The sequence below is a fragment of the Cottoperca gobio genome, chromosome 1, assembly GCF_900634415.1.
Source record: "Cottoperca gobio chromosome 1, fCotGob3.1, whole genome shotgun sequence".
NCBI classification, from domain to species: domain Eukaryota; kingdom Metazoa; phylum Chordata; class Actinopteri; order Perciformes; family Bovichtidae; genus Cottoperca; species Cottoperca gobio.
The window spans coordinates 18,762,639-18,789,475 of NC_041355.1; the positions used below are offsets into that span (position 1 = coordinate 18,762,639).

The window sequence follows — 26,837 nt, forward strand, 5'->3', positions numbered from 1 at the left end:
ATAGCAAAATTAGTGGCAGGGCAGTCGCGATTGCTCTACCATTTTGGTTCAGACTAGAATAGTTCTATTGAATGGATTAAATTTTATACAGACATTCATGATCCCCAGAGGATGAACTCCTGACTGTACCGCTGACGCCAGCACGATCTATAATTAAGTGTGTTAAAATACAAGACTAATATTAATAAGAATATTTAGAATATTATGACCAAATACCTGAAAAACTATTAACATTCAGCCTCTGCTGTACTTTTAGTCCTAATAAGCAAAATGTCAGCATGCTAACATGCTAAACTAAGATGGTGACCGGCTAAACTAAAATCAGCATGTTTGCATTGTCATTATGCGCATGTTAGCATGCTGATGTTAGCATTTAGCTCAAAGTGCCAAAAAGTGCCTAAATGCAGCCTCACAGAGCTGCTTGTGTGGCTGTAGATTAGGGGTGGGGAACCTTTTTCCTATCAAGGGCCATTTTATTTTTTACAACATTCTTCGAGGGCCATACTAATTATTGAACTCATAACCTCTGCACATTTCTTTAAGACACCCATTCATTTCACCTTTCTTTTATGCTGTGCAAAAAAGCAACTTTTTTTATCCATGTATCTTTCTGTTTTATCAGAAAACAATCCTTTATGAGTCCCACAACGGGGAAATGTATCTCGTCACAGCAAAAGAACATATGAAGTAAAAAGGCAGTACACAATAATTAAATAGAATAAAAAATAATATAAGTACCAAGTGGTTGATAGAAGATAAAGTGAGTATTGTAAATGGCAGTGGTGGAAGAGTCTGTTCTTGGTGTGGTGGTCTACCTCTCTATCTGTCCATGTTTGTATGTTACGCTCTGCAGAGAGCTGCTTGTTGGGCCAAACTCCGCCGAAGAGCGTTAACTTTATCCAAACGCACTCGTCCTTTCAGCTCGTGCAGTTCGGCATGTTTCGTGCAGTAATGATGCTCGAGATTATTTTTCATCACCGCAAGTACGTCCGCACAAACTAGCCACACTGGCCTTTTACTTCCACAGAGAAATAATCGTTCGTCCATTTCTCCTGGAAAGTGCGACATTCTGCATCCACCTTTCTCTTGTTTACACTCGCCATGCTGCGTTCACTGATGTCAATGACAGTCTCGTTTAAAATTGAAGTTTTTTGACATGACATGACCACGTGATGACACGTTCCGTTAAAATATTGCTGTCTAGATTCTTTAGTTTTTTCTAGTGGATTTTTTTGAGTGTGTTTATGAATTACCTCGAGGGCCGAATACATGGTCTCGCGGGCCATATACGGCCCGGAGGCCGGAGGTTCCCCACCCCTGCTGTAGACTGTGTGATATAATTAACTCATGAATGTATTAATATGTATTTGTTTACTACAATTTGTAATAGTTAACTACTATATGTATTAGTTTGCTACTGAAAATAAGTATTATGTACTGAATGTATTCACTGCTCAGGTAAATAAATGTTAGTGTAAACATGCTAGAGGTACGCCCCTCCTCTAGAGGGCGACTGAAGAATCCCAAGGAAGACATCAGCGCTAAGAGGCGTGGACACGCTTATGCGCCAACAAGGTGCCAACCGGACCTGGCCCCATGCCAACCAATGGGAGAGGACTACGCCCCAGCGGAGGAAGATTTGAACAATGTGTAACTAGAGAGAGAGGACCTGCTAAAATGTGGTCTGTGGTGCAGTGAAACAAGATCGTCCTCAGCTGAGTACATCTTCTATGCTGTCATATCACTTTAATAAATGCATTGATATAAATAAGAAGTTTACTGGATTGATTCAAGATATAAGCTCTAACTCCAAATAAAAGAACATGACAACTGAACTTTAGCCTTAGGACAGAGAAGAGGACAGAGAAGAGGACAGAGAAGAGGACAGAGAAGAGGACAGAGAAGAGGACAGAGAAGAGGACAGCAAAGAACCGTGTTTGATGGTTGGCATGTTGGGAGACCACTTAATTTCACTGAAACCTTCTGTCTTTCTGAGTTGCTGCTGTCAACACTAAAGGCAGCTCTGTTATCTGCTTGCTGTTCCACAAGGGAAGGAAGAAATCCTCAAGGAGAAAGAACTAATCAATCATCAGAAAAAACGGTGAATGGCTTCAATCACTGTTCAGATCATTACGTTGTGTTTAACATTTAGATATGTGCTGCGGAAAAATATGAATCTCCTTCTACTGACTGCTAGTATTAAAAACAAATGTAAGCGTATTTGTTATACCTATAGGCTACTCTATAATGGGTATAGCAATATTGTTTTAGAAAGAAGAAGTTAATTTCCTGTCAGTCAGCATTTCCAAAGCATAATACCAGTGTAATTTTACTTGCTTTCTATCACCCTTAACGCACGACAAGACTAAACCCACTGATGTATTTGCAGTGGAGCCTTATTAAAACATTTTAAATGAGCAAAGATTACACATGATTATGTTCTTCCACGACAAATTAAATTATGTGAATAGGACAGGAAATAGAGACGCCCTTTTACTCTTGAAGGCCGCAGTCCTGATTTCCTTATTCCATCTCTCAAATGATGCATCCTTGAGTAATTTGTCATCTTAAATAACACCTGTAGTACTTTTCTGCTAAATGAAGCCATTATATTTTCAATGGAAATCATTTCAAAATTACCTTCTTTCTGCAGGGACTGGATTTTCTGTGCATATGTGTGCTCTGCCTCTGCATGAAGTTTTATTTTGCCTTTTCACCGCCACTGGAAGCTCTCTAAAAGAGAATCAAAAACTCAAATAGCGAAAAAAGACTAAATAACACATCTCACATCCTCACAGGTGGAGGATAAAGGAAACAAAATTGATTCTGTACGCTGTGTACACTGCCCCCAATGTGAATTATTTCTTAACACCATACAGGTGATACTCTTCAGAAGCAACTAAAGATCTGTAATTATGCTTTAAATGCACCTGAGACATTAGTCATGTGTCCCCAGTTTCCAGAAATATTAAACTCCAGGTGAAACAACCCTCAATACAGAATTTCTTCTGGAAACACAGGAATCTATGACTTCAAGGAGGCCGGATTAACAGTGGAGATTCTGAATATAGAAAATACACTGGTGGGTTGATTGCAACAAAAGGGGAACACTCAAATGAGCCTGTGCTGTTCTTTAACTATAGCATGCCACATATAAATCTTCTCAGCCAAGTAAGTCAACAAGAAAATTCACTCAAAAAAAGTGAGTGTTTGTCACCGTACACAACATGTGCTGTTTGTGTTGCTTAGGAACAAAAGCCTGTTATGGATCTGCAGCAGTAGCGTGCAGACCTTCTTCTAACGCCACAGTTGTCTTGAGGACCACAATGGTTGCTATAGTAATTAGATGACTTTTGCAACGGTGCATAAAACCCTGTAATCCTACAAATATGGAAACTATCCCAAACAACACAGCAAATGACCACTCTGATATGCAAATATATGGTCTTCCACTTAACGAAACACATGGTGTAACTGCATGTCTTGTAGAAATGTTTTTTCGGCAGGCTTCATTTTTCCGTTTGCCCTTTTGAAGCTGCGGCTTCCCATTGTACTGGATGGTCTGTTTTCCCTGGTGGTGATTTCAGCTTTGTACCTGATAAGAAGTGCTGTGTTCCTCCAGGATAAGCTGTCGGATGTGAGAAAAGCTTAGTATCCCAGAATACATCCATTGCCTCAGGAAATACACTCATATTCACGCACATGTGCACACGTGCCATATGGGATAAGGTAACTGACTTCAAATCACCAGACTCAGCTACCAAATGAGCCGATCACAACATGGAGCTGTCACCAGGGTGCTAATGGCACTGTCACAGCAAGGATGTGTCACGTACTGGGTGAATATTTTGGTTCAACACCCTTGACATTTGAACAACTTTGCAGTGACCATTGTGACCGTGGTTGAGGGTGCTCAGGAATGATAAATAGTCATAAGTATTTGTGTCCATGTTACTGTATATTGTAAGTTAGCCATTTGGTAGTGCTGCCTGAATGTATAGGGAGAATCTTTATCTCAAATTGCATTGTGAAAAGTAGTGTACAACCGACGGCCACTAACCAGGAATTAAATGCGGCATAATGCTTTGCGCTTGAGGAAAAATGTGGGCAACACAGACGGCCACAAAGTACTTTGTATTTATTAAATTGTATTTATCACAAAAATGCATTGTGCGACAGCAATGACGTAATTAGCGGTGCAGAGAAAAGAGTAGTGTCTGAAAGTGTTTCTTAATTTTGACAGTGAGCTCACTCTGTAGTCCTCTTCAGAGAACTCCTCAGATAGTGAGAAGGGAGTCGTGAATGAATTTGTAAAAAGCCCTAGTCTAAGGTCGTGTCTAGATGGTAACCCTCAATTTGCAAAACTCTAGCGAGATGCTCAAGGTTAGACATTGACCTTGGATGGTTAAGGTTAGGATAGGTCGTCAAGCGGTGAGCCTCGCAAGAGATCGCAGGTAGACATGATCCTAGTTTTACTGAACATTAGCCAAGCACCGCCCCCCTCAGGGAATGTTGCTATTGTTGCTTTCCCTTCTAGACGGGCACACATCAGATTTATCGTCATTTTAAAAAAAGCAGGTCTTTGATTTCTCAGTGAAGTAAAAATAGCAAGAGAAGGCTTCTCATTTCTCATTTATTAGCAACTCGTGCAAACCGTTTCGACAATTGTTCTTTGTTGGAGGAACCAAAGAAAACCAAAATTGACATTTTCAATCTTTGACACAGGCAGTACAGTAGAGTTGTAGGCTACCCTTGGCCGTCTTATATTGTATCAGCTGAAACACTGCATTAACTTTTTAATGTAAAAAATCTCTCTTCCTGTGCAGCCGTGTACGAACCACGTCTGCTTTGGTCGCTTGTCGTATCACAGTGGGAGAAAAAAGACTCCCTCTGGTCCCCTGAGGCATCGCTGTCAAGGACACCTGTCTGCTGCTGTGTTTCGCTGTGTTCTACTGCACTCCAGTCAGCACGCTGCCTGATTACATAAAACACCAAATGCATGAGAGTGTCCTACAGCGGGACGCCTCAGGCTTCGACAGTCATGTTGTGCTGCGCCCACCCGGGTTCCTCTCTCCTGTCCCAGACCCACTCCACCAGCTGTCTCGCTGTCTACCTCTCCGTCTCGCTGTTATTTGTAGCTCCGAACACTCAGCCGAGGTGTTTGTGAGGACGGGGTGCACGCTTGCATGATATGTGCCAGCGAGCTACTCTGGTCAGTCCATGTGTGGGTGTCCGTATCTCTGAGTGACAAAGAGGTCGGCTCTAATTAAAATCAGCGTTTGTTGCCACTGGGAATGGTAACCATTGTCGTGGCGACAGTCGGTCCCCTAAGCAACAGAGCTGGAGCTAATAAGAGATGGAGACATGCTCTGCTGCCAGAGGAGCAGTCCCTTTTTGCTGTCTTTAATCTCTTTACATTGAGTTCATAAATGTTTAGTTGTTTTGCTCTCTGTCTTCACCTGACTCTGCCCTCATCTCTCTCCCTTCTGCTCTTTACTAATGTAGTAGACCTATAGGCGTGCTTGCCACACTTTGATTAGGTTTTCTATTCTCCCACCCCTTCTTTCCAATTACATGTAGTTTTGTCTTGCTCTCCTTTCATTTTGTTCTCATTTACGCCAATGCATGCATCCCCCCCCCCCCCCCTCTCTCATCGCGGCCATAATTAGCAACTTTACATCTCTTTCGTTTGCAGGCGCTCTCCCTCTCTCCTCCCTTCTCCGGTCCCTCACTCTCCCTGATGAAGTGAGAATTAACATTTATAAGATGCTCAAATATATCTTTGGAGTGTCTGTGAGCATATTGAGACATTTTGAAATTCAACATTTATCTGTCTGGGGTCTATGCCGCCTTATCTCCCCAGCGTTGGCTCTGTTTGCCTGCAGAAATACCACCAAGTTAATAATTTGTGCTGCAATTCAAATGCTAAACACTTTAAGAAAGCTGTGTGATGAGAATACAGATAAAACACTTGGACATGGATGACAGACTGCTTTAGCAACTCTTCTTTTTGACAAGTGCTTCAATCCAGCAGCATTATATTCCTGTGATGTGATGGAAACGGGTGACATGAACAAATTGCTCCTTCTTATTCTGCCTAAAGTTTGGATAGACATGCTCGATTGCTTCTTATTCCAACTCTTTGATACTGGAGAAGGGCACAGGGATAAGCTTAACACACAGTTAAACTGAAAACGAACTGCTATTGTAAAAAGCCCAGATGTAATTCTGGAAATGGCAGGAATGTCTAATTGCCTCTTCGATTTGAGAACCACAAGGTCAGCGCACTCTGAGAGAAATATCTGCCTTTGTCTCCTATAGAGCTGTTGTTTTGGGCTTTGCATACTATGCTTTGTCTGCGTGTCAGTCGAGACAATCCTGGAGATGAAAACCACAATGCGCTGCTCAAAATAATAGCTTCTTGTTCTGTGTTTCAGCAGCCACTAATTTACTTCCCAAGGCTTCGTATATGCTACATTTTGTCTGGTGTTGCATCCAGCAATTTCCTTGTTTTCATCCCCCAATTACCTTATATCGGCCGTCATTCAACATATAACCAGCTATCAATGTGTCAGAAAGCTATATCTGTGTCAGGACTACAATCTCATTTATTGGCTCAATGGCTTGTTGCTCAGAAACAAAGAAAGACCAAGATGGTTGTTACCATGAATAGCCTCCCTAAGTAACAGTGAGTTTCTTAAGTGTTTGCTGTATTATCTTTCTTTAGTGCTAAACAATACCATGTATATCCTGTGTCTGCATTTTGCGGAGAGCTGAGTTAGCCATGGTCCACCTTTAGATAATGAAACAGACATACAAACGCAATAGCGAGTACATCAATTCAAAGTTTTTCTTCTGCTGTCAATTCAAACCTCTTTAAATGTATTTTTAGTTGTTGGCTAATAGTCATTTATCCCATCTGCAGACTTTAGTATCCTAAAGCTCAATAACTTATTCAACAGCACAGAGTAAACATGATAAATGCTTGGTGTAGGCAGTCTCTTCTTTCATTTACCAACACACAGAGTCTGATGTAACCATCCCTTGTGTGTCAGATCTTGATAAAAGGAAAACATTCCCCTCACAGTACAGCAGCCTTCATTAAAAGCTTCAGTTCTTGTTTGAATATGAGGCAGATGAAACTGTAACCTTAACATCACACAGATGTCTGTTTTGAGTGATTAGGCGAACCAATGTTACGGTTGGTGGAGCTTTAACATTAGCGGGCTCAAAGCCTTTAGATCGATATCACAGTGTCACAGTTGTCACTCAGGGTAGTGAGGGATATAGTTTCCTGATGGTGTAGTGTGTCCAGCCTTTAATGCAGCACTAATAGTTTTATATAAACAATGGATCAAATGACAACATGTAAGGTGAAGTGAAGTGTTACACCTATACTTGGCAAGACTCGGTGTGATTGGGGGGTGAAGTTGCAACATTGTTTCATTTTTCATTTGGTTATTATTCACACTGCATTTTGTCAAGCGCACCAAACATTGTCACACAGTCAAATTGGACAGAATAGCCGAAGGAAGCTCGCAGACACTTCCTAGTCTCAGACATTGTCCAATTGTCTAAGTCAGCAACTATTTGGATAGATAACATCCTTAATATTATTTATTAAGTTTAATATTTAAAACTCATGAAAGTGATCTTCATCAGAGCTTCATCTGCTGTGTGGCAGGTGTGATTTGATATGTGAATGAAACAAAAAAAAACAATACCACCTCACAACTGTCATCCTATTTTGAATCAAATATTGCTAAAGTCTGATTGGTGCACAGAAGTATGTGACGTCACCTTTTTCTAATGGAGCCTGGCCAGATTCAAACGAGTGAGCTGGGCGAGGTCGAAAAGAAATCTCTTAACTGAAACCAAAACTGTTGTTACTGGGAGGTTATTTTGTTTTAATGTGGAGAACCATCAATCATAAGACAAATCTGGTTAAGAAACTATGTTTTCAGGGGCTTTAAGAGATCATTTTGAAATGTGGCCAAAAACCATGCGTGGCAGCCACAGGGGAATTTAAGACACAATATAAAGTGGACTTAAAGCCCCCACTGTCCTGAAGTGGAGCGAGTAACTTCATGTGGAGAGCTCATGTAGTTGGAGTCATACCCCAGTGCTGTTGTAAGTCAGGCTGCAGCCTCCTCTCAGCGAGTCTTATTTCCAGGCTCAATATGTATAAACAGTTGATCAAAGTAATATTATGGATTGAAATGTCATCATTTTAATTGTATTGAAATTAAGTGTCTAAGAGCTAAGAATATAAATTATTTAAAAGAGCACCAAATGTATAATAGTTGGGAGTCCGCCACAGACAAAAAAAAACATTTTGTAAATCTATGATGGCATGAAGTTGATGAAAGTCAGGTGTCTGTCCCACACTGACACACACTTGGTGGTCTTGAGCTCTGAAGTGCAACTTTATCATAATTAACGTGATTATGACAACGTTTGTTGGTTTTGAAAAAGCAACAATACCTTTTGGGGGTTTTATTCTTGCACACCATGCAAGCTTTGGCAGGACCTCCACAAACGTTTAGCACTTTTATTTACATTTTATTTATATAATCCAAAAAGCAAATCTAACATCATAATTATCATGTGGAAATATCTCAACATTGAGTATAAATCTTGCTATCCTTTTGTATATTCAATATATTGAAGGAAATATGACACGGTATAATGTGTGATGAGTGTTTTCAAAGGCGTGCACTAAACCATGATGAGTGGTGTGATGCAGCCCTGACAGCCTGAGGAGGCCTGTGATTGGCTGATTCAGTGATCGAGGGAGAGAGCATCTTTAATAGACGTCACTTCAGTCCTTGATCCTTTTTCTGCAAAGAATTTATTTAAGTTTAGTATTTCCTATTCATTTTATAACTGGCCCAAGATTGGCAACATGAACATCATCCTCCTAATGTACAAACAAAACAAAAACAAAATGATTTTCTCTGCCAGAGAAACTTTCTACTATCGTTACTTGTGGTGTGGCGCTTCATTTACCAGGTGTCCTTCTCTATGCTACATAAATTATTTTATGTGAGCTATCCAAGGAGACCACCAGTTTGAGTAGCATCTTTTTAATCACGATAAGAGAAATGGCAGAGAAATTATGTTTAAATGATTGATGTGGTCCGCTGGAGTATCGAGGTGCAATAACACTGTTGCGAAGGAGCCAAATAATCGCCGTTGTAGTTGTATTTCTTTATTACACATGAAATGTGCCATGATGAAGCCTATTTTATGAAGATATAATGACTTTATTTTCATAACTGTGGCTATAATTCAACAAAGTATGAATTTTCAAGATTAAAATTGTACATTTAAGAGAAAAATCACTAATCTTTAATATTTTCTATGATTGTCATAATCATAATCATGTCATAAATTTGCGAAAAAGAAAGCTGAAATTCTCTGAGATTAAAGTGGAGAAAATATTAGTTGGAACCACACCGCTTCACTTTGCAAGGTTGTACTTCCTGTTGCACAAAAGCTATCGCCTCATCCAAATCAGTTTGTTGTTTTCTTATAGGTTCAATTCACGACAGTGTCTCTTCAAAGTCCATCATTTGATTAGGTCATCCACTGCAGGCATTATACACGGCGAGCGGCGTCTGTGCTGTTGTTGCTGGTGTTGATCCAACCTTGCAAAGTATTTTTCTGGTAAATTTGTGATTTTCATTCTACTAAATGTATTCGTTGAAAATATAGAAACTGAGATCCACCAGCTCCGTAATTGTATTTATTCTACAATGCCCGTATACGCCATTGTACAAAGAGAGTTCTTTCCCAATGGGCTGAACAAGCAGCTTTTAAAGTGGCTTAAAGCACTGGGATTGAAGAGCCCCGCCTAACACTTACCAGCAAAAGAGAACGAACAAATAACCAGACACACCCAACCAGGGGGCTAATCTCTTATTCATACCAGCTCCACCACACAGTTGTAATTTACATTCTGGAAGGCAGGGAAGAAAAGGTTTTTGCTTTTGAATTCCAGTTGGGATCCAGCCAGTGGGGTGTAAAATGAATATGATATTTTAAATGTTAGAGAAGCCCTACAAAAAAAATCAATTGGATTGTTTGAATTAGTTAAAAGGTGCCCAAGGCAACATCACATCAGGGGACCCATAATTCCTGGCTACGCCCCTGTTGAGGGAGATGAGCGTGTCTGTCAAGACCCTCCCTGGAGGCCCAATAATAAGCTTCTGCTGCCTTGGAATAATGGTATTATTAAGCATTGCAAATTTCAACATTTGCAGGTATTTAGTCATTATCAGAATCCAGTGGTGGGCCGTCAGGACCAGCAAGGCCTTCTCTGCTGGCCTGAACATCATCAGAATATAAATTTAATTTTTATATATTTTTTCCACAAATATGTATTAAATTATTCCCCATAGTCTATTCTCTTCATTTCACAGCTTTCCTCTTGGTTGAGCTGCTTCCAGCCTCAGATCGAGATTTGGAGGGCTGGCCTTTATATTAGAGCTTTTATCCAATCATATTTCAGCCATGATGTGTTGCCAGGGTCCACGAAATCTGCCCTTAGGCCTTCAGAATCAACAGTGCGGGCGCCTGTCGCTTAAAGTGAACGGAGACAAAACTGTGGCGTTAACCAATCAGATTTCGAGTTGGCGACACCGGGGCCAGCTAGCAGGCGTACGATAACGTCAGCAAGTCCACGTCTTTTGATTGGATACGCACTATTGAGAGGCAGAGCTACGCAGAGCTAGCAAACTGAACTTAGTTAGCTAGTTTGTGTTTTTTCAACCCACAATTGCTGAAGGAGAAGATATCGATTTCGTCGCAGATATCATTACAACGCCATTTTTGAGACAACCTTTTCAAGAAAAGCTAGATATCGTTAGAAGAGAACGGCCAACCCCGACGCTAGCGAGTCTATCACAGGCGGGAAACGGGTTTGTCCACCACTTTCAAATCACGAACTACGAGCGGTACCCCTGGCTCACAGCATCTGAGAGGCACTGCAAATTGTACTGCTGGGAATTCCTGCTATTTAAAACGGATCTATTTGGTGTTTGGAGCCACACAGGGTTTGCAAACTTGAGTTGTCTAACCAAGGCAGCAACGAGACACCAAAGCACAGCTGGGCACTTACAGCTCAACGATCAAGTGCGCAGGGAATTGGAGCTCCACAACGAAAGGGTGAACAAAAATAGGGAAATATTGAAAAGACTGATTGATTGTGTCCTGTTTTTGGGTAAACAGGAACTTTCATTTAGGGGACACGATGAAAGCGCCGAGTCCACAAACAGAGGAAACTACGTGGAACTTCTTTCTTTTCTTGCTGAAAACAACACAGATTTGCATTACCACCTGTCCACAAACAAAGTGTTTACTGGGACGTAAGGCAAAATACAAAACGACCTGATTTATGCTATTGCTGAAGTGATGGGAGAAGAGATCAAAATGGAGATAATAAAAGCACCCTTTGTCGCTGTTATGGTGGACGAGATGACAGACGTGGGTAATGTAACACAGTTGGCGCTTGTCCTGCGTTATGTGACGGACACCGGTGTCAAGGAGCGGTTTGTCCCATTTGAAGATGTTACAAGCGGCAAGCGAGCTGATGACATTGCCGCTCTTATTTTCCGTTTCATGGAGGAATATGAATGTAGTCTGGATAAAGTTGTGGCACAGTGTTTTGATGGCCATGATGCTCATGGCATCTGGACTAAATGGGGTGCAGGCTAAAGTTAAGGAGAGGGCACCTATGGCCTTATTCATTCACTGATATGCACATCGACTGAATTTAGTACTCTCTCAAGGGGCCTCAAAGCTTAAAGAATGCAAGGTCTTTTTTCCCAACCTCAATGGCCTTGCAGCATTTTTCTCCAGATCCCCTAAGCGCACACAACTGCTGGATGACATTTGCAAGCGTCGTCTTCCTAATGTTGCACCAACGCGGTGGCAATATACATCGAGATTGGTCAATGCAGTCTTTGAGAAGAGAGTTGCCCTAAAGGAGCTGTTTGACCACATATTGGAACATCATGAGGAGTATGATGCAGTGGCGGGCCGTGCATTTCACACCTAGGCCTTCAGTGATGTCCTACACAGTCCTACCTGAATTATTGCACCTCTTAATACCATCATTATGGCCATGGCTATAGAAACTATACATTTAGACAGAAACGCAGTATAACCGGGCGTTGCATCACCTTAACATAGTCAAATACAACAGAGTTATATTAATATTTCCGAAGCATTTATAATCAATAAATCTGCATTTACAATTAAGAGTGTTAAACTACCAGCTTTAAGATCGCTAGGATACTGTCAAAACTTAAAAATAAAAGGCGCTTTTAAGGGATTAGTCTACAAAGTTTTATTAAGTCCACTAAAAGTATGTGAGCTTTAACAAGTGTGTTCACTAAACAGTGCATTGTCGCACCTAAAGCAGTTTCATTTAAGAAACGTGACGATAAAGAATAAAGACACACAAACTATTCACTGAAAAGAAAAGAAAACAAACAAATAATTTGCATTTGTTCATGAGGATATCTTTGCGACAGTGGTGAAAGTGTATTCCTAGCCTTGAATGTCCACTTTGATAAAGGTTAAACCAAAACAATTCAAGTCTCCTTGAGTACTTTTACTGCACAGCTGAGCCAGTGCGCCACGCACATCTCTACATCTCTTGCAGAAGCATTAAACATTTTATATATTTGTCAAAAAACAAAATGCTTGTTACTCACCAAAACAACTGATTATTTGAACACAAAATCCATCCTCCTTTCTTTCCTCAAGAAGACTTCAATGACTCTGTTGTACAGTTTATCTGTGCGTTTCAGTTCCACCAATAAGTCCTTTTCTATAGACATGGAGGCTAATGCTGAAAGCCGAGTCTGTCCAGCAGCACTTCTGCCATAAGTTTTAATTCGCTTTAAGGCCGAGAATGACCGCTCGGCAGAAGCAGTGGACACAGGGATAGTCACTGCCACACATGCCAATGTGTAAAGCTGCTTCATGCTCTCACTCAGATTTTTCTGCTTAAGGAAATCAAGGAGATCAGTGGGACTTTTCCCTTCAAAATCAGTCATGGCATACATTACAGTCAGTTCTGTTTTTAGCCGGGACAGATCGAACAGTGTTCCGTGACTCTGTGTTAAGCTGGAGAAGGCGGGAACTTTTTCCGGTAGGTCTGAAAATGCTGGGGGTCGAGGAGGGAGAGAAACATTCGGAAATATTAATATAACTCTGTTGTACTTGACTATGTTAAGGTGATGCAACGCCCGGTTATACTGCGTGTCTGTCTCAATGTATAGTTTCTATAGCCATGGCGTCATAATGATGGTGTTAAGAGGTGGAATAATTCAGGTAGGACTGTGTAGGACATCACTGAAGGCCTAGGTGTGAAATGCACGGCCCGCCACTGTCAGAACTGTTCCTCTCTTGGAAAGATGGAAATTCAGAGTGTAATTCCTCAGACACCGAGAAGAGACAGAGTAGCCTGGAGCATCGAAAACATCCTCTCACCCAGTTTCACCACACGGTGGCCCTGTGCCTCTCCTTCTCGACGCTCCTCCTCGCATCCGCCACTGTAAAAAAAACTCAGCCCCTCTGCCTCCTCCTCCCCCACCACCACCTCCTCCGCCTCCTCCCTCTACTTCCACTCCTTCCTCCCGTCGCGCTGCGCACAGCCACAGACGCTCCTCCAGCTCCGTGCAGCCTCTGTGCGAAGATGGTTGGCGGCTTGTGTGCTCGCAGGTTGGCCCGGCGGTCGCGGTCCGCCCTGATAGCAGCCCTCACGGTGCTGCTGGTGCAGACGCTGATAGTGTGGAACTTCAGCAGCCTCGACTCCGGCGAAGACCGGGAAAACGGAGGCTCCAACGTGCGGGGGAAGAGGGACCGGGTCGCAGGCAACAAAGCCGCTGGCAGCGACTATTTCCAGCACGGGGTCCAGCAGCGGCAGCATCTTCCCCCGCCTGGGAAGGGGACGTCTCGCCACATACAGCAGCCGGTAAGACAGATGCGCTACCGACGTATTCATATCATATCCCCGCTAAAAAAGACAATGTCTCGCCGGGGATGGAGCCCGGAGGGGTTGGCAGGCAGGTCAAAACATCTCCAGTTTGCGCTTTTGGGAGACAAGCACACGGCCGGGCCTCAAAATGAATGAATGTTTGACTGTTGTCACTTGAACGGACGCTGCCTCGTAGGGAAATGATTGGATGTCTGAGGCAAGACAGATGCAAGCGAACCCTGTTTACTCCCGAGCATCCTCAGTTTGAACGCTTGCTGAAGACAGGAGCCACATTGCGCAGTTTGAAGCCCAGACTCCTGTTTAAAATGCCAAAGAAGCTGGGTATGAAATCTGAACTGGACACAGTTCACGCCAGGGCAGAATGATAGCACAACAGGGCAAACCCTTCCTTAAGATAGTAGCTGAGAGGATGCCTGAATAACAGAGTCACTGGCTGGGGTTGTGGTCCATACCTGTCACGGTCTATTTGGTATTTTATGTCAAATACAGTAGCTGCATGGCTCAGCAGCACTGTCTGAGCGAGTCCAAATTGAAACATAACCCAATTTGCAGATTTGTTTTTGATGAGTGTACAAAGATAAGAGTCATCTGTTGTCTGTGAAAACACAAGCAGTTTGATTGCCAGTGGCAGCCTGAGACACAAAGGTCAAGATAGATGTGATTGTGGAGCCAAAGTAAACATAAAGAATCGCATTTAATGAATAAATTGAGTTAAAGATAGCCTGTAGAAGTAAAGGAGCTATAATGCCACACTTTGCTCATTGAACATTTATATATGGGCTCCCCGCAAAAAAATCCAAATGTGTATTTTGTGTATACTGACTGCTCCGCATGCCCTGCAGGCTACACACGCGCAGCAGGTTCTGCATTTTGTACAGTGCATTCGCCGCAGCATGTGATTAATTTTCACAACCTGATCCCTGCAATTAAATTCTCCAAAATTGAGCTTCTTGCTCGCGTGGTCTCTCAAGCACTTAGGCTGCTGCCCTACAGACATTGAACGCAAGTTGTTCCTGGCAAGCGTGCAGCGCGTTCCCTTCTTCACAAAGATGCCAACCATTCAACTCTAGCCCACTCCTCAGCCACCATGCAAACAAGCACAGCCGGCTTGGATGTAGCATGATACACTGTGGCCTCTGTTGCTCAGTCAGTCACTCGGCGCTGTGCACTATATCATCTGTCTCCTCCGCAGGTTTTTACAGTGAATCACTCGCTTCATCTGGTAGGACTATTTGTCCCACCTGCCGGCTCTCCACAGCACAAAGTCACGCTAAGGACGGCTTGTATTTGAGTCAGTTGGAGAATCCTCTCAAGATAAATCACTGTGATATCACTGTAATAGTTCAGCAGGGACTCATTAGTGAGTTTACATTATAACACTTTAGGGTGTTATTATTTGCTGTATGGAATTACTGCAATATTGCTGTATGGATGGCACATGAATTAGTAATGTGGTGACATAACAGGAGTCGGGGATCAGTTACTGTCAGAACGTTTTCAACGCTGTGTCAACACCGGTTTGTCCGAATGTGTTTTGTTGTTAATTAAAATACGCAGTGGATCTGCACCCATGACCTTTTTAAAAAGATGAGCTTTCATCCCCCATCACCTCAAGGCACTTTACACAGCCTGTATGCCAGTCAGTCCACCAGCCACGCTGTCTGCCTGTCAGATTGTCAACCAGCTCTCTGCAGTTCTGCAGCTTCGGGACTTTTAACATTCAACTGGTTGCCCTGGGCCACATGCATTCCCCTCAACTGGTTAATCACTGCATTTTTCATTCTTTCTCCCCTTGTGTGTGTGTGCGCGCGCGTGTGTGTGTGTGGCATAGCAAGGCAGTGTTGTCCAGCCTAAGGGTGACGCATAAGCGCCAACTGATGCTATATGAGGCACCAAGCCTGAGAAAGGGGAGGGCAGCACTTTGATCCAGAATAGAATGAGCCAGAAGCTACAGTATGACAATAGCAGAATTTCTATGTAATAACTTGTGTTGGACGAACAACATTATGCATTGCTTTGGATGTGTCATCCCAGCAATCCGGGCCTATAGTTGTCATTAGTGGTGTCCCGCTGAGTCTCTTGAGGGAAAAGCTGTGAGAGAGCAAAGATGTTTTCTTCTGCAGTCCAACAGATGCCACAGCTTGTTGTTCACATCCGCTGCCTTATGTATCTGGATATAATCGCATGAATGACATTATTTTAGCTGCTATTGCTAAAGGGACAGTTCACCCCAAAATAAAAAATACACATTTTTCTTCTCACCTGTTGTTGAATGTATCAATGTAGATTGTTTTGGTGTGAGTGTTGGAGGTATCGGCTGTAGAGATGTCTGCCTTCTCTACAATATAATGGAACAAGGTGGCACTCGGCTTGTGATGTTCAAAGAAATACATTTTTAAAACTCAACAGCAATGTCTCTTTTCAGAAATCCTGACCCAGTTACTCAAGATAATCCAGAGACCTTGTTGTGAGCAGTTTCATGTAGGAACTATTTTCTTTCTACCGAACTACACCCACTAACGAGTGAGCACGAGCCTCTCATCCATGAGTAGATGCACGCTTCCTTCTGCGCGGTGATACCGTTGGCAGGTGTAGTTTGGTAGAAAGAAAATAGTTCCTGCATGAAACTGCTCACAACAAGGTCTATAGATTATCTTGAGTAACTGGGTCAGGATTTCTGTAAAGAGACATTTCTGTTGCGTTTTAAAAATGTGTTTTTGTGTCACTTTGAGCACCACAAGCCGAGTGCCATCAAGTTCCATTATATTGTAGAGAAGGCAGACTTCTGTACACTCTGCATCTCACACCAAAACAATCTAGACTGATAAATAGCACTGCAGGTAACAGGACAAATATGTAATTTTGATTTTGGAGTAAACTGTCCATTTAAGTCTTGGCTGTGGCTACCTGTTGCAGATTTCTCATCAGAAATGTCGACACTTAATAATTAGTCTGTCTTGTTTTGCCTGACATCAGTATATGCAGAGGATAGCATCACAATTATTATTAATAGGTGCTTATTAAGGCGGTCCTTGTGACGGGGTGTTAAATTGTTAATGTGCCAGAATTGAACCAACCTTCTTCCAGCAGGAGACTAAGTAAAGCTTTGAAAGGCGTCTGGCTCCAAGCTTCACATCTGGTCGTGAGCGGTTTCTTTCCATCTGCTGCTGGTAGTCATATACTGTCATGATCCCCGTGTGCCCAGTGGGTGTCCAGCTCACACATGTTGTAAAGAGTTTCCCTGTTAGTCATGGCATTACATGTAACATTAGCTCTGATGTACACGTTTTCCATTGCTCTGAGTTTTCCTAATGGTTTCCTACAGCAAAGATGACTTTCCATATGAAAATGCACATTAACCTCAGTTGTTTCTACATGGATGAAAGCTCAACCGCACAATACGTATTTTATTTACATTATATTTTATTATAAAGACGTTCACCACAGTTATGTTTTTCCTCTGGATCAATTGTCTTTTCACAAAGAGTGCTAGCAGATATTTTGCTTTAATAGTTTAAAACTGACAGAGTATGTTGTACACTGTCAGAGAGAGAACATCTCAATTTACTGAAGCAAAAAGTGGAAGAAATCAGCTTTGTGGAGTTTCCCATATGTGAGCGTAAATAACCTGATATTAATGTTCTTGTAACTTTATAAAACACTTATTCTCATATAGTGGTGGCAACTTATACTAACCGCAATCAACGTCTTTGAAGCTGTTTTTCAGGATTTAATGAGAATAAATGAGCTCTTAGATGTTTGGCAAAGTCCGTCAGAATTAACATTAAAGGGATTGAAAATGAAATAACTTTGGAAACGCTTCAGTCATGCTGGGATTATTGCTTAAAGTACAAGTAACAATGCACTGTACATATGTTTTGCATTTAGAAGCTTTGCTGAAATCTATTGTTGCTTCCAGTATATTCTTAAACCACCACCACAACCACAATGTGATTCATCCCACTGTGTCCATGATCACAGTGCTGACTCACACAAACACCCAAAATCATGTAGATACGTGGATGCAGGCAGGCAGCTCCACACAAACGCACCCACATACACATTTATAGTTACACTCACATACAACTTCCTTTTCCTTTTCCAAAATGTGCACAACAGGTCGTGTTTTGTACTCCAGTGAGGGAGCTTTCAGAAAAAGCACAGTCACTAGTCAGGTATCCATCCAAATGTATTGCAAATTGACCAAAATTTGAGAAAATCGGCAAATGGAAATGTGAATAAATGCTTGTTTCCATCTACTACCGTTATGTGGTTATTTGGAGTTGGTTCATCGAGATAAGTAGTGGCGCCAGTTATCCACTCTGAAAAGCGTTAAAGCATTGCAGAAGAAGAGCACGCAACAAGATGGCGTTATTAAAAGAGAGCCAGTCAATCCTCAAACGGTGAAAAACAATGTAGAAAAATGGATGGAATGTTATGTGTTGATTGATGTTAACGTTAGCTTAATGTCACTCAAGTGAATTAACTTAATTTCTAAATTAGTTAACAATTAGGCAAATTATTGATTGTGTGTTGCGTTCAAATGAATTATAACTGCTTAAGTGTTTTTTCTCTTTCATTCAAACTATATTTTTGGACAGTGACGGTCCTAATATGTACTGCAGATTACAGAAGGGTAGTAAATATGCTGTTGGCTGGTTCCAGCCACTCAAACCTTTTCATATACTTTGTAATAAAACCGCCTTTCTCACCTTTTCCTACAACTTCCAAATTCTCGCATTGCGTTCCTGACCGTGTAGCTTGTTCCAATTCAATGTCATGTGCCAGTCACTGTCTGTGCTGGGGTTTTTTTTATCATAGCAAAGCCACTTAGGCAGTGGTAAATGGCAGGTAAATGGGCACTCCCCAAAAGTAAATTGTCTTGGAGTGTGAGACATTTCTGCTATGAACAGACCTTTGAACACTTTGAATACATAATTACAGTCCAGAGACACCTAGAAGATGCACTGTGTGATTTAAAAATTCAAACGTTCCAATCGTTAAATTAATAAAGTGTTATTCTGTAAAGCCTGTAATGGGGGAAAAAGTCAATTACAGCCTGCCCATCAGTCCGTCCATCTGTCGTTGTGATATCGCAAACAGGAGAGCTTCTTTTTCAAGTCGCCGTTCGTCTCAGAGAGAGGTGGGGAACATATTCAGATCTGAGGGAGGAAGTGTGCACCTCAAACTTGAAAGAAACCCATCGAAAAACCCAAGACACTTTGATGTTGAAGTGTAATTTGTAAACATGACACCATCCTTCAAAAACCTGCAACGAAAAGACATTTCATTATTATCATAATGCAGTATACCGTTAGAACCCTGTCAAGTTATTTCACTGAGCTGATCCTTCGCATATGCAAAAAGATCAACGTCAGTATACAATCCCAAAACTCCAGACTAAGTGCAGACTGAAAGTTTGTGTATCCATAGCAGCTCGAACATCACAACATCTACGGACACATCCCTGTGAAGCACTCCTTCGAGCGCAGGTGCTGAAAGTACTGCAGGCCTCTTCAGTGTGGTAGCCATGTAATCCCTTTACAGCCTCTCTCTCCCTTTCTGTCCTCCTCCGTCTCTCTCTCTCTCTGCTGACTGTGTGTAAAGGGGGGAATAGACATTTAACTATTCAACAAGTGTCAGGATGTTAGAAGTACTACAAATACACTCGGGAGCAGAAAGCACAATGGCATGACTCACGCAGTCCTGCAAAGTACGTTGACTCCTGCTTAGGAAATGAGAGCAGAGCAAGTTCCATTATCCTATTATATATTTAATAGGGCAAATGGATAACTGCATCATCAAGTTAATAGCAAACTGTGATGAAGGTTTACCATCAGCACAATATGTGGTTTTCTGCATAAAAATAGTTTGGAAAGTCATGAAGAATGGGGCCGGTGTTGTTCAACATTTCAGTGCAAGAACTTCTCATCTCGGATTAAACGCACAATATCAAGCAAAACGTGAAGTAGCAGCTTCTCACACTGAAATAAGCAGTTTCATGTTAAACATCAGGGTTTCTCCGATGCTGTTCGTTTATCAGCTTGTTTCTCTGATAACTTAAGATTCAGACGTCCGATAAATAAAATCCTTAATCCGGTTTAAACATATAGTTAAAAACGACAAAGATCTAAGACGCGTACCATTAAAAGCCAATTGTATGAAAACCACAACGCTGACACATGAAACAGACCTTAAGATTACGTGTTTCTCCAGGTCCAGCTGTTTTAGACATTTTAATGTGGAAATGTTACATAATATACCTTCAAAGAATCAGAAGACATGAGCTCTGACTGAGCAGTCAGTGTCGTCTTTCAGAACTTGACAGTTTTTGATACTCGTTGCTACGGAGGCAATGGATTGTTCGCCCCCAATCATTTCATTTGAATGACGATAAATGTGAATGTGATTATTTTGAGTTCCGTTGCACAGGACTGCATGGATGGGGATCATTCAAATCACAAAGTAAGAATGTGTGAATGATTATTGTCACTTTATGCCAACTCATCATGCAGTGGGTTGCCACTATATTTGATCAACAGAAAATTAATCAGTTACAATTGGTTCCAGCTTGTCTCATGTGAGGACTCTTCTCTGCTTTATATAATTGTAAATGAAATATTCTGGGTTTTACGCTGTTAGGTGAACAAAACAATCAATTTGAGGATATCACTTTGGGAAATTCTGACATGCCTTTCTCAATTTCTCTGACGTCTTATTGACTAAAAGATTAATCGAAACAAACTTTTACTACTAGTTTTATTTGCAATGATCCTATCAGGAGGGGAACAGAGTCAACATGGAGCTTTTCCGTAAGAGAAAACTACAGATTGATGACAAATATTTAAAGTGGTGTTTTTGCATGATTCTTTGTGGAGGAACTCTGAATCAACTAATCGATTAGTCGACACACTTGTATATATTAGTGTTAGTCAACTAAGAGTTTCTTTAGTAGAGGACAGCCTTAGTTTTGATGATGGTGGTGGACAGCGTCATCTCACATGTTCGTTTGAAAGACCAAATCCCATTACAGATATCAGGACAGATGCCATGTCTGAAAGGGGCAAGGAAGCGAGGAAATCAACTCTGGGTCTTCTTTTGACACTACATTTACAGAGTAATGTGCATGTCTGAGCGGGGCTTAACAGACACACAATTTAGTATCCTTTCTCCTCAGTTTGACTGTGTATGCATGTCTGTTTGTGCTTTGTGCTCAGCGTGATGCCTTTGTATGCATCATCTGTAAAATTGCAAAATCAAAGATCATAAGCACCGTTCATCGCTCTCCTGTCAACTCTATTCAAACAAACCTCCCCATTACCACCAATTAGAGTTGCACCGTGTCAACTACCCCCCCACCACATCTATACACACATCTACACACACACAGAACCTCATCACCACAACTCCAGCCCAGCCGTCTCTCCTCTGTGAGACAGCCTGCCCCCCCCCCCCCCCCGCCAATCTTCCTCTCATCCTCCCATCATCCTTGCCGGCGTTACAGATGGTTTCATTCCCCAACACATTAATAACGCATCATCCAGATGAATGAAGCTATATAATACCTAGCGTTGCCAATAATCCCATAGGTAAGAGGCTTAGCAGACAGCCCTGAGAGAGAGAGAGAGAGAGAGAGAGAGAGAGAGAGAGAGAGAGAGAGAGAGAGAGAGAGAGAGAGAGAGAGAGAGAGAGAGAGAGAGAGAGAGAGAGAGAGAGAGAGAGAGACTGGTGGGAGCAGAATTAGTTTTATCTCAAGTTGGGTATCCATGTTGATATTTAGCGCAAAGCTAAAAGGCCTCCACACACACACACACACACACACACACACACACACACACACACACACACATGTACACAGGTTTGGACTAGACCACCATATGGAGGGGTTATTAGGCCGATGGATCAACTGCCTTGCTGTTTAGTAGTCGGAGGGTTATCCCTTTATATAGATCTACTCTATATTATAAATCAAGATCAGCACATTGAACTCCTGATCATTATCAAGAGCAGAGGAGACTTTTGTAACTTCATTGCAGTGGTTTGAATTTTATTCGGATTATTGTAGATTTAAACTTTGATCTATCTCTTGTTTTGTCTTGATACAGATTTTAAGATTCAGTCTGTGAATGTGGTTTTAGTTGTTGTTAGCCACTGGGGTTTCAGATGGGATGTGAAGTAGAATAGAATTTCAATACAAAAAAACAAAACAGCTTGGGAAAACTAAGACTAAGAGCACAGCATGATCGGCTTTTTATTTTTAAGCCCATGCACACAGCGTGTGTCAGAGCCTAATCTAAAACTGGATTTGAACTACGAAAACTTAAAGGCCTGACAACTTATTTTCTCAATCAGTTTCTTGTTATGAGCAACAGCTTCCTACAAAACACAGTAATCTGACAAAGTTACCACAGCTTTAGTCATTTCACATGAGAGATTTCTGTATGTGTGTGGAGTTCAAGCCCCCAGGAAGAGCGTCGAGTTTAGATGCCAATGTGAACTAGTGGTCAAACTGTGGAATTACATCTTCCGGGTCCTTCATGTGAAGACTTTTAAGCATAGACTTATATTGACGGCCGAACAGCCGGGAGGCGGGGTTAACACAAACGCTAGTGCGAAAGCATTGCCGAAGATCCGGGTAATTTTATACTCTGCAGTCGAGCCATTTTGGCTTCATGCGCCACTGATCAACTTTGATAGAAATAACAAGGCCCCTCCTCAAACACTGTATCCAGTTCTCTTTATACATCCATGGTGGAGTTTGAATGACATGGCTGTTAACCAACCAGGGAGGGTCTAACTAAAGACGCCAGTTGCATTATAGGAAATCTAGGATCCATCCTTTTTGGATCTTCAACACATACTAGGGACTAAAAGTCAGGATGTTGACCTCTGCTACACAGGTTTCTTTATCAAATCTGTCTCTCATAAGTCCCACACCTTTATGGAAGTGTGATCCTAAGATGCTGTAGCATCTCTTTAAGATATTAAGTTTACAAACTGTTCGGTTTAATTTCTTTTTATGCCTGACAACTCTGAATTTGAACGTATCAACAATTGACTGACTCCTCTTGAGCATGAAACATGAAATTTACTGCAGCTAAATTACAACATCACCCCTCTTTATTTATAGACAGCAGAGGGGCAATCGGTTGTTAAAGTGCAACGTTTTATTGATTATGTTTTGATACACACATTGTGTGGAGACTTGTATTTTAGGGAGGATATGTTTTCTATAATAGAACATAAGGGAATTTTCTCATTATGGTGTAAGCTGCCAGGCTGCACGGTGGGACATGATGAGAAGCCTCACTATAGTGTGTTCCTACCAGGTCAGATTGCCTGTAGTGGCAGTCATATATCCTTTTTGTTGCATATTTTCCAGCCTTTGTCACAGTGTGTACTATATCTATAGCATTTATATTGTACTGCCTGCAGCATTCTCTGTGAATAGACTTCCTTAGGGGATCATTAGTCAGTGCAGAGTGTGTTTGTCTCTCAACCATAATGGTCACATCACAGTGGAAAACACTTGACAGCCTTGTTGTCGGGGAAGCATACGGCAGATTGTCCACTTCTTTGAAATCACTGCAGTGCCGCAACATTGACATGCAACACGCTGATCCACATGTAACACCCAAATGCACATGAACATGTAATCACACCCACACAGACTAATGACACTGAGCATTAGCATGAGCCACTGCCTTGCTATCTCCTCCTCAACACACCATGAACTAATCCCCGTGTATTGTGTTATTCTAATAAGACAGGGGAGTTTGTGACAGAAACAGAAAATAGTACGAGGCAGTATGGTGAGGACACAGGGTGATGACACGTCGGCTGGCTAGAGATAGGGGCGATCCGGCCTGTCAGGGAAAGCTTTTGTCCTTCCAGTCCCGTGGAGCAAGAGGAGAGGAACTGACAGCGGCGCTTTTCTTCCTCCTCTTCCTTCTTCTCACCACTGGAGCTGAATGCCAACAGCCCAGAAGACTCGTCTCTGTCTGTGATTAAGAGAGAAAGTGAGAGGAGAAAGAAAAAAGAGAGATAGAGACAGGCAGAGAAAGAGAGACAGATATGCAAGACAGAAGAAAGCCAGGGGAAGAAATGTTGGGGGGGAAAAAAAGAAAAGATAAACGTCTCATCCCTTCTACAAATCCGACGTCGACTCAAATCCCGGCGTAATCCTCAGGGGAACCCGGTTTGGTTTGAAGGCTTGTTAGTGTAGCTCGGGCCACGGCTGGCAAAGACTGTGTGGTTTGGAAAACTAACCTGAGTCCAAACGACCTCCATGCAGGTCTGTAATTTTCCCCTTGCTTGGTGAAGTTTAGGATTTAGAAGTAAGATGATGCCAAGACACTGATCAAGCTGGTTTTAAGTTTTATACTGCCTCAGGGAATCTGCTCAATAATCCCAGTTGTCCACTTCCACTTCAAACAGGTTGTGTTTCCACTGGTTTAATGATTCACCCTGATGGACACTTGCTTCTGCTAGGTGTTTATTTGTATTATCCACATCTGGATAAAAGAGGGGAACTTGGGCAGTCCAATGATATAATTAAGCAATAGCTCACGACAGGCCGTGGTATATGCTCATTATATCACAGTTAAGGGGCGTGGTTCACTTAACTGTGATATAATGAGCATATATCACGGTCTGAAGTGAGCTATTGCTTTTATAAAACGGTTACCAAGTGTGGCAATATGAAAGAAAAATACACACTCCAATTTAAATAGTTTTTATTATTAAATAATGATGTTCAACATAAAATAGTCCCGCCGTTGCCTTCTGCACAAAACATAGTGCGAGGTGGTTGCTATGCAACAACACTAACAGCTGCTCTTCACGTAGCTCTGCATGTCGTCTTTCTTCTCTGGAGATAGGCACTGATCGATCCACTCCTCCAGAGTAAAGCTTTGTAAGTTTGTTGGTTGTAGCTTTTTCTCAGACGTGGAGGGATACTGACTTGTGAAAAGTAACTACAATTCTACCCGTGATATACGCTCATTATACCACGGCTAAGAACCAATCAGATTGCTTGATTTGACATGTCCGTTTTATAATCATCAACATAACTGCAAAGAAATGTCTGTAAAATGATGTGAAAGGCTTTTCACTTGTCGAAAGGCTTGTCGAAAAGTGTATTGATATTTCTCCAAGTAAAATATTACTAAAGGCATGATTTTGGTATTTGTAGGAACACTCGAAACGGAAATTTCAAATAAAACGTTGCAGTCGTTAAAAAAAAAAATGTTGTATTTAAATGTGTCACTCCCAATGTGGGGTCAGCAGATAAGGAATCTTGGGTTGATAGTAATCTATGTTTGCCACTACAGGCAACACCTTTCACATTACTCACAGTCATTGATCCACTGTTTGTAAAAACACTGATTAGTGCAGCTTTAAAGGGGCAGTTCACTCTAAAAAGCTTCCTTAAAGGCTGGTAACATTTGTATTCATTCTCCTGTAAGGTTACTTTAATCGTAGTAGTAATTGGGTGGTGTTTGACCTTTAAGGTCGTCGCAATGTAATTACCTCATATTTCACCCATTACATACTCATGACACAGTTACCGGTACATTTTGTGTGAGAAAAGGTTTGGGTCAGTGGTCATGGTCGTGTTGAATAATCCCCCGCTGAGAGGTCAGTGAAGCAGTGTGCCACAGGGAAGCCACTGTACAGGTTGTTGGAGGGTCCGCTGGAAACAGCCAGGACGTACAAGTTAGATGTACACATCTGCAACACACACTCCCACGCGCTCTTCAGCGTTCCCTCGGTGCTAAAGCATCACACCTACAGAACGCATAAAATCATAAAAATACTCAATCCTGCATCACAAAGGTCTCAATTTCCCTGTTCCTTCCCCACTGGGTTCATGCACAACACTTACACACACACACACACACACACACACACACACACACACACACACACACACACACACACACACACACACACACACACACACACACACACACACCTTGAGAGTAAATACAATTATAAAATACATGAATAGCTGCTCTTCAGTATGCATGTTAAACCACCAGGACCAGCCAGAGAGCTTGTACTCATTACTGCACAGGTGTTTTCTCCACCAGCGGTGCATTTAGATCCTGCCTGCTCCCACTCTGCCCTGCACCTCAAGGGCGGAGCTGTCGAGGTCTTAACGCAGACCGGAGCATTAAAGCATCCTTCTCCTTTCTTCACCTTCTTCATCCCTGCCTGCTCCCTCTGCTTCTACTTCTTTTTCTTTTTCTTCTTCTTCTTTTTCTTCTTCTTCTTCTTCTTCTTCTTCTTCTTCTTCTTCTCCCATCTTGAGTGGAGATGTCTCACCGCTCCACTGAGTTGTTCACCAGTCCTCCAGGCGCCGCAGGCCTCCCAAATCAGCTTCAATGAGGAGCCCTGCAGAGGCTGTCGCTGCCGGGGAGGAATTGCGCTGTAATTGAGCTGCGTGATGATAATACGTTCTTCTCTCTGATTTCCTACCAGCGGTGAATCATCAACACCATCATCATCATCGTGCCATCACATCAGCAACGCTCGGCAGACGCTTCCACGCCGCCGCCGCCGCCGGAGTTGACCCGCTCTTTTCCTCGATTCTCTCTCTCTCTCTCTATCTCTCTCTCTCTCGTCAATTGCACTCGTTTCACTTATTTTATTCCCATTTCCTCTCCCTTTCACTTTTTCTCTCGCTCCGTCCTCGCCACTCCTCGCTCCTCTCATCTGTCTCCAACCATCCTTTCCCCGTTCCTGTTCCATTTGATTGGACGGCATGCCTCAGAGGTATACAGAAATTACAATGTACGAGAAGAAAAGTGTGTGAGTGCGT

General features: G+C 42.1%; 1 protein-coding gene across 1 annotated transcript in view; it reads left to right on the plus strand.

Annotated features, from left to right (window-relative positions):
• Positions 1-13,679: 13,679 nt before the first annotated feature.
• Positions 13,680-26,837, plus strand: part of xylt1 (xylosyltransferase I) — an 81,256-nt gene continuing 68,098 nt past the window's right edge. Inside the window, exon 1 of the mRNA XM_029437040.1 lies at positions 13,680-13,987. Within this exon, the coding sequence (XP_029292900.1) occupies positions 13,709-13,987 (279 nt within the window). The 5' untranslated portion in view covers positions 13,680-13,708. The remainder of the gene's footprint in view (positions 13,988-26,837) is intronic.